At 31.2% G+C, this 12508-nt stretch overlaps 3 protein-coding genes and 1 non-coding gene across 4 annotated transcripts; 2 read left to right on the top strand and 2 right to left on the bottom strand.

Moving 5' to 3' along the window:
* Positions 1–535: 535 nt before the first annotated feature.
* On the top strand, positions 536–1692 carry LOC145156818 (protein transport protein SEC23 G-like). Its single transcript, XM_079076052.1, has 2 exons — positions 536–1305; positions 1638–1692. Exons 1-2 carry the CDS (start codon positions 940–942, stop codon positions 1680–1682), a joined length of 411 nt encoding a protein of 136 aa, XP_078932178.1. The 5' UTR covers positions 536–939; the 3' UTR covers positions 1683–1692.
* Positions 1693–2860: 1168 nt separating this feature from the next.
* LOC145156817 (polcalcin Syr v 3-like) lies at positions 2861–3195 on the top strand. The gene has a single exon (XM_079076051.1). It carries the CDS (start codon positions 2894–2896, stop codon positions 3140–3142), a length of 249 nt encoding a protein of 82 aa, XP_078932177.1. The 5' UTR covers positions 2861–2893; the 3' UTR covers positions 3143–3195.
* Positions 3196–6162: 2967 nt separating this feature from the next.
* TRNAN-GUU (transfer RNA asparagine (anticodon GUU)) lies at positions 6163–6236 on the bottom strand. Its single transcript has one exon. It is a non-coding gene; the product is annotated as a tRNA-Asn (tRNA).
* Positions 6237–6861: 625 nt separating this feature from the next.
* LOC145160237 (uncharacterized) lies at positions 6862–9416 on the bottom strand. The gene is made up of 2 exons (XM_079079361.1): positions 7760–9416; positions 6862–7677 (listed from the first exon to the last, which is right to left on the bottom strand). The coding sequence occupies exons 1-2, from the start codon at positions 9317–9319 to the stop codon at positions 7117–7119; spliced, it is 2121 nt and encodes a 706-aa protein (XP_078935487.1). The 5' UTR covers positions 9320–9416; the 3' UTR covers positions 6862–7116.
* Positions 9417–12508: the final 3092 nt, after the last annotated feature.

Raw genomic sequence — 12508 nt, 5'->3', positions numbered from 1 at the left:
GGTGGTTAGGTGGTGATGGTGGTGGGTGGTGACGGTGGTGGTGGGTGGTGGTGGCGCGTGGTGGTGGTGGGTGGTGTTGGTTGGGTGATGAGTGGTGTTAGTGGGTTTTTTAATTGTTTATAATTATTTTTTGAATTATATGAATATTATTTTATAATTTTAATTAAAAAAATTGTGTTTTTCAAATTTGTTCTCAAATGTTCTCGCGATAAGAAATGTTCTCGATTGAACGCTCCCATATATATATATATATATATATATATATATATATATATATATATATATATATATATATATATATATATATATATATATATATATATATATATAGAGAGAGAGAGAGAGAGAGAGAGAGAGAGAGAGAGAGTTAGGTTCAAATGTTTTTAGCAACTATTGTGTGCCTAAATGCACCAATGAGAATTCAGGAAATAATAAATAATTAACTAAATCATTAAAGGGTATTTTGGACATTTTGTACTTTTATTTAAGGAAATTATTTAATTGAAATCATTCAATTAAGGAAATAAACTAATCATTCAATTAAGGAATTAAACTAAATATATTTGACCTAGTTATGTTTGTGGTTGAACACTTCATCATCGGCATCAACACCATCACCATCAACCTAGTTATGTTGTTGCTGCCTTCCGTTCGTTCTTCCCCTGCTTCGATCGAGTTCCTTTCGTCCCCGATCAAATGAAGACGAGAATCGGAGATGCTTTTTCTCTCCTTGCAATAGATCGACAAAACATCGGATTTCTTAAAATGCCTGCGAGCCTTCGTGCTTCATTCTTTCCTGTCGACGCTACTTTCATTCGTTCCTTCTTTACCCGATCAAACAAAAACACAGGACATAAAATGCCCTAATTTCTATTAGGTCACCAGGGTTTGAGAAATCATATTCGTTCCTTCTTTACCCAATTAGGTCACCAGGGTTTGATGACTCCGACCCGGATGAATTCCAATCCGGTTCACAATTGGGGAACTAGTAACGGATTAGGGTTGGCTAAATCGAATTCTTCCTCGTTTTCTTCGTCTTCTTTGTCGAGTTTAGATCAACGAGGGTTAACAGAGAGGGGGATGGGGATTTGGCCGGTGTTTGTTTTTGTCGTTGATGGTAGTTCAAGTGAGGATGAACTTCAAGCACTTAAGAATGAGTTGCTGTTGATTGTTGCACAGTTGCCGGAAAATGCCATGGTGGGGCTGATTGTTTTTGATTCAATGGTGAGGGTGTATGATCTTGGGTTTACTGAGTGTTTACGGGTGGTTGTCTTACATGGTGAACGCAAGCCTTCTTCTAGCCAGGTATTCCAAATTCGTTTCTTTTCTGTTCATTTTCATCTTCTTCTTTATCTTGCTGTGAATTATGAATACATACTCTAGTGTTTACTGGGAATGAATGCATATGCGTGTTGATGATTCAATCACAGCTATTGAATTCTGTATTCAATCACAGCTCTTGAATTATGTAATGTATTCTATTAGAATTTATTTTATATAGATGTATTCTTTTAGAATGTTTGAGAATAATTGTCAACAACAAGTACATTCTGTCAGAATTTATAGTTTTTATTCTCTTATAATGCATTGAATTTTTTAATTTTTGAAACTTGATTATGTTTTCTTTGTGGATTTAGGTTTTGAAGAGGCTAACATTGATGTGGAGAAGGAAGAAAACATAGAGAACGAGAGTGTATTATACCAGAATGTGTTATGCTACAATGTATAAAGTGTTGCTAAAAAATAATATTCTATTATAATAGATTAGTGTTTTTGTTAGATTGTGATGTTTTTTTTTCTTTTTTCTTTCAGAATGTTGTTATTATTCAATGAATCATAATCATACAATGTAATTATTTGGATATTATTAGTTCAAGAATTGATTTTGTGTATTCTTTTTAGAATGTATTTACTAGTTTATGGTTGACATTCTGTCATTCTGACAGAATATAATCGATTGATTTTGTGTATTCTTTTTAGAATGTATTTACTAGTTTATGGTTGACATTCTGTCATTCTGACAGAATATAATCGACGAATATATTTACTAGTTTATGGTTAACATTCTACCATTCTGATAGAATAAAATCGAATTTCTAATTTTGAATTAATTTAAATATTCAGATTTTTAAAAATAAAGTATTAATTATCTCTAAAAATCCGAAAATTTCCTTTTTTAATATAGGTTAATTGACTAAAATGCTCTTATGCTGAAATTTGTGTGATTATATGGTATATGTTATCCTATTCTACTATCATAGACCCTCAGATCATTACCTTTGATTATCTTCCATCCGATGGTCCAGATCTGTGCATTCTGGCACACAATAGTTACTAGAAACAAAATAACCTAACCCTATATATATATATATATATATATATATATATATATATATATATATATATATATATATAACCTTAATAAAAGCAAAAATAAAAACCTTGTGGACTAAAAGTCGGTTAGTATATTGTAGTTACAGTTATTAGAAGGTTGACTAAGCATTTATAAATTTATATAGAAAAATAATGACAAAGATAATGTTATCATGTGTTAAGACAATCCAAAAATATTATTTATTTATTTATTTATTTGTATTTAGGACAAAGTATAAGAATAAACTATTCCGTATTTCCTCAAAAGAAATAAAGTACAAAAATTAGAAAACAATTTTAGATTATGCTTGAAAACATGCATCAAAGGTGGAGAAACCAAGAAACCATCTTTAACCCTTTTTTCTCGGACAGTTTAATGATGCATTCTTTGTTTACACTCCGAACTCTAAGGCCAACCACAATCTTTGTTCTATACAACCAATTTATAAAGCCATATTTTCCTTAATCTTTTAACAAAGAAAAAAGAACGAAACAACCACAAATAAATTAACCAGATAAAATGGCTGAGGATGACCAGGCTCACCTTGATCGAATCTTCAAGCGGTTTGATACAAATGGAGATGGTCAGATCTCTTCAACCGAGCTTGGAGAAGCTTTGAAGGCACTCGGCTCTGTGTCAGGAGATGAAGTACTACGTATGATGGGTGAAATTGATACAGATGGAGATGGGTTTATTTCGTATCAAGAGTACATGGATTTTTGTAATGCTAACAAGGGATTAATGAGAGATGTTGCCAAAATCTTATGAGTCTTTTTGATGTGGTTTCACCATATATATAGTTCATGTTTTTTTGCATGTAATTTACTCCTATTGATCGTCAAATGAGATGTTGAATATTTCATTCATATTTTAAGAAACAAAAACGTAAATGTGAAGGTGAAGTTGGGTCGTTTATGAAGAAGGAAAAGGTGTCTTGGTCATTCTGATTTTAGAATTTTGACACTTGAGTCGTATAATTTGTATTCTCAATGATTTGATCAGTGTGATTGATGTATTTTACTTTCAACAATGGACCATCATTATTAGTTGTTTCCTTAATGTATAGAGGTGTATATGTTGTTTCTCTTATACATTGTCCAATATAGTTTAATACAAATTATTCATGCGATTTGCTCTAAAAATTACATATTTTCTTGAAACATAGTGAATGTAAAATATTTGTATCGTTAAAATTGCTACTTTTATTCCATACTAATATATATCTTACAAGTTACAACAAAATGTTTTAGAATGTGTTTGAGACACACCTTTTAAAAGCTTTCAAAAAAAAAAAAAAAAAAAAAAAAAAAAAAAACTTTCGGTTTTTCAGAGCTTTGTTTGTAACTAATTTTATACTACGCATGAGCAAACGGACCGAATCGGACCGACCCGGACCCGAACCGGGACCGGCTTCAGCCAAAATCAAGAACCGAACCAGCCCGGCGGTTCTACCGGTTCCGGGTCCGGGTTCGGTTTTCGGTTTTGGAACCGGTATGATTTGACACGCTTCCTTGCGGGGCTTGTAACTCATTCAATTTTTAACCAAATCAAGCGTTTTTATAGTCTAAACTTAACTACAAAACCTAAACTACGTGTAGGAAAAAGATTCAGGTAAAAAAAACTTAAATTGAGTGAGTTATGCACATTTGAACAACAAAGTCAGATTACATTTAATTGTTGTAACATAAAAAAATTCTGATTTGACACCCTTCTTTGAGGGGCTTGTAACTCATTCAATTTCTAACCAAATCAAACGTTTTTATAGTCTAAACTTAACTAAAAATCCTAATCTACATGTAGGAAAAAGATTCAGGTCAAAAAAAGTTAAATTGAGTGAGTTATGTACATTTGAACAACAAAGTCAGATTACATTTTATTGCTAAAACATAAAAAAAATTCTGATTTGACATCCTTCTTTGCGGGGCTTGTAACTCATACAAATTTTAACCAAATCAAGAGTTTTTATAGTCTAAACTTAACTACAAATCATAATATACATGTAGGAAAAAGATTCAGGTCAAAAAAAGTTAAATTGAGTGAGTTATGTACATTTGAACAACAAAGTCAGATTACATTTAATTGCTGAAACATAAAAAAAATTCTGATTTGACATCCTTCTTTGCGGGGCTTGTAACTCATTCAATTTTTAACCAAATCAAACGTTTTTATAGTCTAAACTTAACTACAAATCATAATCTATATGTAGGAAAAAGATTCAGGTCAAAAAAAAAGTTAAATTGAGTCAGTTATACAACTTTAAAAATTTGAGTGAGTTATCCGGTCCGGTTCCCGGTTTTGGGCCGGTTCCAACGACCGGTTCTTACCGGGTCCCGGTTCCAAAAATTGACAAAATTATAGTACCGGTCCCGGCCCGACCGGTTCCATCGGGTTCCGGTTCCGGGACCGGTTCCGGTCGTTTCCCCGGTCCATATGCACATCCCTATTTTATACATATAAAAAGTAAAATATTTTCTTGAAACATAGTGAATGTAAAATATTTGTATTGTTAAAATTGCTACTTTTATTCCATACTAATATATATCTTACAAGTTACAACAAAATGTTTTAGAATGTGTTTGAGACACCGCTTTTAAAAGCTTTTAGTTATTACCTTTTAAGAAAAAGCTCCAAAAAAAAAAAAAAAAGACTTTCGGTTTTTCAGAGCTTTTTACTTTTAGTTTGTAACTAATTTTATACATATAAAAAGTAACAACTATTTTTGTCAAACATTTTTACATAATAAAAGTTACAACTTTCGGTTATTAACTGCTAACTAACAGCTATCAGTTTCCAGCATAAATTTTTAATTTTTATTTTAAACAAAATATATTAGATTTCAAAAAGCTAAGATCCAACATGTGTTTTTTAAACTTAAAGGTTTTATACATATATAATTTAAATATGTCATTCTTATAGAAATTTACGCATAAAATATGTTTTATCGTCTTATTGTTGATTATTTTTTTATCATATAAAAAGATTATTTTTCATATATAAATCTTCAAATTTAAATCTTGCTATTATAATTCTCAAATTAAATTATGACATAAAAAATATGTTCTACTTTTCTTTTTTCACTGATTTACTTTTCTTTAGAACGAAAGATCATTAAAAAACTAGTGAGACGTTAGAAAAAATTATATATTGAATATCATCCACCGTCTTCACAAGATTGCACCTCAAGTTTTTGAAAATAACATTATTTCAATTCAAACCATCTACAGAACAAAGTAAGACAAGGCCAAAAACAACTTCCTCTTTAAGTCCGGGCCATATTAAGCAAACCATACCACAAGCAAAACCACCCCCCAAATGGTTTTAACATACCGCCAATTATATAAGAGACAATCAACTTCTTCCTCATCGCACAAACAAAACAGGCAAAGTGAGCTGTTTTCACTTCTTACACAATTATCTTGAATTGGCTTTTTACTTCTAAAATAAAATTAGTTTATCATCTTACTCTCAAATTTCTTTAAGACAAACAGATAATGAGATAGTGTTGCCTTTTTAATTGATTAACTCTAAGTTTATATAAATTGTATTATTTTGACTACTAAATGTCTAAAACGGGCAGTTATTAGGATAAAACTTTCTATGATGATTTATGAAGAAACTTCAAATAAATATTACATTTATTTATGTTAATTATATATTAATTTTATGAGGGGACGTCTGGTGATTATCTGATACGAGTTTACTACATTCAAAGTTTTAAACCGGGTAAAAATATAATTTTATAGAATTTAAAAAAAAAAAATCATCAAAGAAAACCGGCAAAAAAATATCGCTAGAAGGAGGGGTCGAACCTCCGACCTTGTGGTTAACAGCCACACGCTCTAACCAACTGAGCTATTCCAGCTTTTGTTTATCAATAACTCACTTATAATTAAGAATGTTAATTCATTTGCAGAATTCCATGAACACTATACAGAAAGAAAACTAAATTTGTGTTTTATTTATTTTCAGCAACCAACAACAAAAAATACTTAAAATTTTTAAACTTTGTTTTAAGGTTTTAATAAGGATATTGTTTTAATATGATGGAAAAAATGTGTTAAGTCGGTTAGAAACTTAACACGTGAAATAGTTGTCAAATGTCAAGTATGTATATTCTATTCCTACCTCTAAATATTACAAAATTATTTTGTTGATATAGACAATCATTATTATTCAAGAAAATTAAGTGAGTGCTTTCACCAGTTTGCCATAATAAAATAAAAAGTTAACACACCATCATCGATATCAAATCTTTTTCCAAAAGTAAATGAAAAAACTAAACCAATGGAAAAAAATGTTATCCTATAATATAAAAACATTATTTATAATGACTAAAAGTATTTGGAATGTCTAAAAAGAAAAAGAAATTACCAATGACCAAGATCAAAATGAAATAAAAATTATCAAAAGGGGAATACAATCCCTGGGTTTTTAATAAACTCTATCGCCATACTTCCCACAGTTATTTTGAATATTTTGCCACCAAATTTAAAATTTTCGTACAACATAAACATGCAATAGTTCCCAAAGTAGGATTTTAAGTTAAATACATCTGCCATCATGCACAAGTATTCTAACGTTAAAAGGGTGAACATCATCTTTCTGGTTAAAAAAAAACATTTCATCTAACATATTTACCACTACATCAACATAATAATTAATAGCTAACATAAAAATTACAAATAAATCATACATTTATACATTTTTTTTTTGTCCCGGGTTTGCAACCATCTTACACTCATTTATTTACCCGTGTTCTTGTTTCCATCTTGGGGACAATCCGCTTTTACATGGTCAGGGGATTTGCAAACAAAACATAATTTTGCTTTGCAATCCCTACTAATATGATCCTTCTCCCCACACTTGAAACACATCCTTTGTCCTACCAAGCATTCTCCCTTGTGGGCCCGCTTGCATTTCGCACACCCCTTTGACTCAGTCACAGTCACAGTCTCAGTGTTTTTCCCATTTTTTTTATCTTGCGGACAATTGGCTTTCACATGGTTAGGTGAATTACACACAAAACATAATCTCGCTTCTTCCATGCAATCACTACTTTTATGACCACGCTTCCCACACTTGTAACATGATTTTTGCCCTAATTTGCATTCTCCCTTGTGGAAATTGTTACATTGTTGACACGCATTTTTGCTCCTTTTTGGGTTCTCATTCTTCGCCTCTTCCAACTTTCTCTTCTCCAAATTTATCTTCTCATGCTCACTATTCCCCAAATTTATGTCCTCACCCTCATGATTATTCACCTGTTCACTACACGCCTTTTGGGATGTACTTGGATTCTCAATCTGCACAAATTTCAACAAAATGTCAGTAAAGCAGAAAGCAGATACTAGCGATTGTAGCAATAAAACTTGTCTAAAAACTAACCTGATGAAGACTCCACTTCTTCCAAAGAGCATCATAAACAGGTCCTTTTCCAGCTTTTGCAAGACCTTGCCTTACCTTTGACAATGTGGCAGAAGTCAACTTAATCCCTCTGTCAATAATATCTTCTGCATACTTTGCTGCTTCAGGAAGCCAATTATGATCACGTAAACCACTAACCAAAATATTCCCTGTTTCCTCAAGGTCAGTTTCGTAATTTTCAACTGCACATTTCCAAACTTTTATAGCAGTATAAGGGTCTCCACCCTCTACAAAAACCCTAACTGCCATACAACAATTGTCATGAGTTGGGACAAATTCGTTTTTAATCATCTCAGTAAACACCAATTCAGATTCTTGAACTTTATTTGTGTTAATCAAGAACTGAAATAAAAGATTATAACTTTGAGAATCCGGGAATACCCCATTCAAAACCATGTCATCTAAAATTCTTCCAGCTAGCTCATCATCTTCAAGATTCAAATATACAGAAATCATCAAATTGTACATTTCAGTGTCTGGTTTGCAACCTTCTTGCAACTTTACTACACCCCATAGCACAATAGCAGACTTCATATCGCCCTTTTTCACACACTCATTTAATGCAGCTTTGAAAAATCTCATACCTGGATAGCACCTTCTATCCTTTAAAGATTCAAAGAACTTCATAGCCTCTTTTAACCCATCAGAACCCTTGAGTAAAGTGTTTAAAAGAGAATCATACGCAGGGAAATTGTTGGGTTCCCACCCGATTTCATCAACCATTTCTTCAAAAGTTTGTCTAGCGTTAACTGCATCTTGTTCATTCTCCCATCCCTCTAACAAGATCGCATATGTATCAGCATCTGGTCTAATTTCAGCCTTGGCAACCTGCAAAAACTCCTTGGCGTCTATGGTTTTTCCATCTCTACAAATGGCACTGAGAAGCGAGTTCAAAGCTACAATATCGCGTACACAGCCATAGTGTTCCATTTCATAGAATGTCTTGAAGGCTCCTTTCACCTTATCAGCTATGACATAACTACCAAAAACAGAGCCGAATGTGGCGAGAGAAAGTAACCCTTCTTTATGCATAGACTCGATTGCCTTCCACATGGCGTCGAATGACCCATTCTTTCCTAACATATCGACGATTAAATTCCAAGCGTAAGGACTATGTCTATCGTGCAACTGATATCCCGACCACCGGAAAAACTTACCGGCGGCGGATGGGTGTGCATATGATAACTTGAGGACATCTTCAACAATGTCTGTAGAAACCCTAATTCCAGCATCGTCTAAAACCCTATCTACTTCTAGTGGCGGCGTCTGTGCAATGATTTCACATAGCAACTTCACTTTAACGGGCAAATTAGGGGTGTCGATGTACGAAGTGAAAGTGGGACGCTTACCCGTTGGTTCTTGTTGGTTGATCCGATGGTGATTCGGCTCCGAACTTATCGGGGGACGGTGTGAGGCTGAATATGGTGAATGATCGGCCTTTTGGCTGCTCCGATCACGCGAGGGGCGTGGTGGAGAATCATGACGTTTCCGCTTTCTTCTGGTTTCTTTGGTTCTCGTCATAATCTTTCCGGTTGATCGTCGCTTACAGAAAACCCTAACCAAAGAAGAAAGGTGGAGACCGTAACGGAACAAAAATAATAATAGGGTAAAAAAGGAAAAAATAAAACTCCATTCAATTAAAATAGACAAATCTACGAAAATAGTTTTGTCTTTGTAGTTTTTCGCAATATCAAATTTAGTTCTTTTATCTTTTTGAACTTTTGAAAAGTTTATATTTCGTGGTTACTTGTTAGTCTTCCGTTTATATAAAACTAGGTTAAAACCCGTGGAATCCACGGGTGTTGAATTTTAATTGAATTTTAAAATTAATTAAATAATAAAATAAAATTTCATTAATTTTGACAACTTATGAATTGTAATATTGAATTTTTCAAAAACTTTTTGATTTGTAAGTATTTAATTACAAACTAAATCATAAGTATTTAATTAGAAATGGAGTTTTTTGAAAACCCTTATTTTTGGTGCATGATTCTTGTTGGACATACGGGGATGATGCATTACCGGTGTGTGTAATGAAATACGCAGATGATAATCCCCTTTTCTTTACCTCTAATGGATTCATTTCTCCATAACTTTGCATGACATGTTTGACATACAACATCTTGATCACCATGATCCAAATATTCTGTAAAATAAAAGCGTAGAAGAAAATATCAATGAATTTTAAAAATATATACAACATAGTATTTGAAATGTAAAATTGATATTATTTTTTGATTACCATTTGAGATACCAACAATAAGATTTTCATTGTTGACTTGATGTATATTTTCTACATCTTCTGTCAAATCAATCAATGGGATAGGGGATAAATTTCTCGTCTTCGTTTTTAATTTATGACATTCTGGATTTAACTTGATTGATGATGAATAATTGGTTACTGTATATGCATTTTTTGATGTCATTTCATTTGAAAGTACATAGTACTGTCTTTTGTTTGGTAACTTGGAAGTGACATATTTATCGAAACTGATGTTATCTGACCAAAAAAAATAAAATAAGTATATATATATATATATATATATATATATATATATATATATATATACAAAATGGATAATAGTATATTTTAAAAACAATAAATAATTACCATTTCTAATGTTAGATAACGGATTTTTAACATTTGTAATGTTAGAAAACGGAGTTCTAACATCTGTAAATGAAGGAGAGTATTGTATGGTTGTGTTATGCATTGCAGGTGTTGTAAATGAATTGACATTTTGAGTTTGAGCAACAATGTTGGTTGATTGATCTGCAAATAGCAACAACTTATAAAACTTGTAAATATATGTATACAACTATGTAACAGTAAAATATAGAATATAAAATAATAATACGGTTACAGTTAATTATATTTTTTAAGAGATGCTGTAATGATGTATTTGGAACGTTCGATGTTGTTTTAATTTTCTTCGATCTTTTATTTTCCAAATATATTTTTCTTTGTTTTCTTTTCTCTCTGGCCTGCATGTGGTACATGTTACTGTTGTTTTCTACATAAGAAGACATAGGATAGGATATGAAATGTGAAATTAGGTAAATAATATGTTTATATAATACAATTGAATAAATAAACGTACGTTTGTAAGCATCGGTTACCAATTTCGAAGAATATTGATTTGCAGCGGACGAAGAACTTGACAATTTATCTATTTTTTTATGTTAATACATGTGTATTTTATTTAAATAATATTTAAATAAAGAATTTATTTAATACTATTTATTTAATACTATAAAGAAATAAAAAAATATATAAGCTCACTCTAGGTTGCTAAGAGTGAGTTTTATATAATGCTTGGATGTTATAGGATTTGATGTTTCCAGCGGTCGAAATGAGACAATCTGTCCAATAACATCTACACACGTATAACACAAGTTATACTATAGCATTATTATTAAAACATCAAAATAATAAATAATGAAATGTAAAATAAAGAACACAAGTGATAAAAGTAATTGGAATAAAATTTAATAACTAACCAAAAAATGCGTCTCTTGGGCATGTTTGTTCTATGATAGAATTAAAATCAACAAACATAAATCCATTGACCGGACCTGAGAAATCCTCACATTTTTTTACGATACTTTTCCAATCTAAAGTTATAGTTTGCTTATGACCTATGTGACTAAAACCATTAATAACAGCCGCCATATTGGGTTTTAGAATTATATAAGTTTCATCTTCCTTTAATAGATGACCAAATCTGAAGAAATTCTGATTAAAGACACGAGAATTGTATTTTGTACCCTGTTAAATAAATTAAATAATAATTATATGTTTGTTGCAACATATGTAATACTGAATGAGGTATAAGAAATATAAAAAATACAACAAACCTCCTCGTCCATCAAGATCATTTCAATTGAACAAACCGTATTATTTTTGACAAAGTTCCACATTTTCAGCACCCGTATCTTGATATGTGAATTATCATCAATGTGTTCAATGTTTTTTAGGTTGACTTTATTCCCAATATTCATTTTCTGGAAGACAATTGAAAGCATATAGAAATGTAAGCAAAAAGAATTTTTGTAAAGTAAGATATGCAGATATTGAAAGTGTACAAATACATACTAAAATGGTTGCTATTTAATACAAATATAGCAAATAAGATATATGCAGCAATACTAAAATAGTTAATATTTAGTACAAATATAGGAAATAAGATAGCTGCACCAAATAAACAGTGTTTCTAAATTTCTTTAGACATAGCAGATTTTTCAAAAAGTTACTGAAATGGTCCCTGGATTAGCAACAATCACAATTCCAAAACAATTAATCCCTTGTGCAATCTGCATTTACAGGAACAATCACAATTCCAAAACAATTAACATAAAAAAATGGTAAACGGGCGTTAATTGAAATTATAAATCATCGACTTTGCATTATTCTTCAAGGAAAGCGAAGAACAAAATTAGGAAAACCAAAGAGGAATTCATATACATGTTGTTGTAAACATATGACTGAGAAGAATAAAAAACCCTAAAAAACAAACATAATAAAATCATTAAAACGAAATAAGATTTTAATAATCAAATTGTAGCTATATTCAGAAAAATAAAATGACAACTTTAGTGGACATGTGAAATTGGGTACATTTATTTACAAAGTATAATGTTGTAACAGGGAAATTTTAAATAGAATGGTAATATAAAAAATAAGTTAAAAGTAGATTGTTGTTTTTTTAA

This window comes from Lactuca virosa, chromosome 2, assembly GCF_052849685.1.
Source record: "Lactuca virosa cultivar CGN04683 chromosome 2, Lactuca_virosa_CGN04683_v6, whole genome shotgun sequence".
NCBI lineage: Eukaryota > Viridiplantae > Streptophyta > Magnoliopsida > Asterales > Asteraceae > Lactuca > Lactuca virosa.
This window is presented reverse-complemented; position numbering and strand designations above follow the sequence as displayed.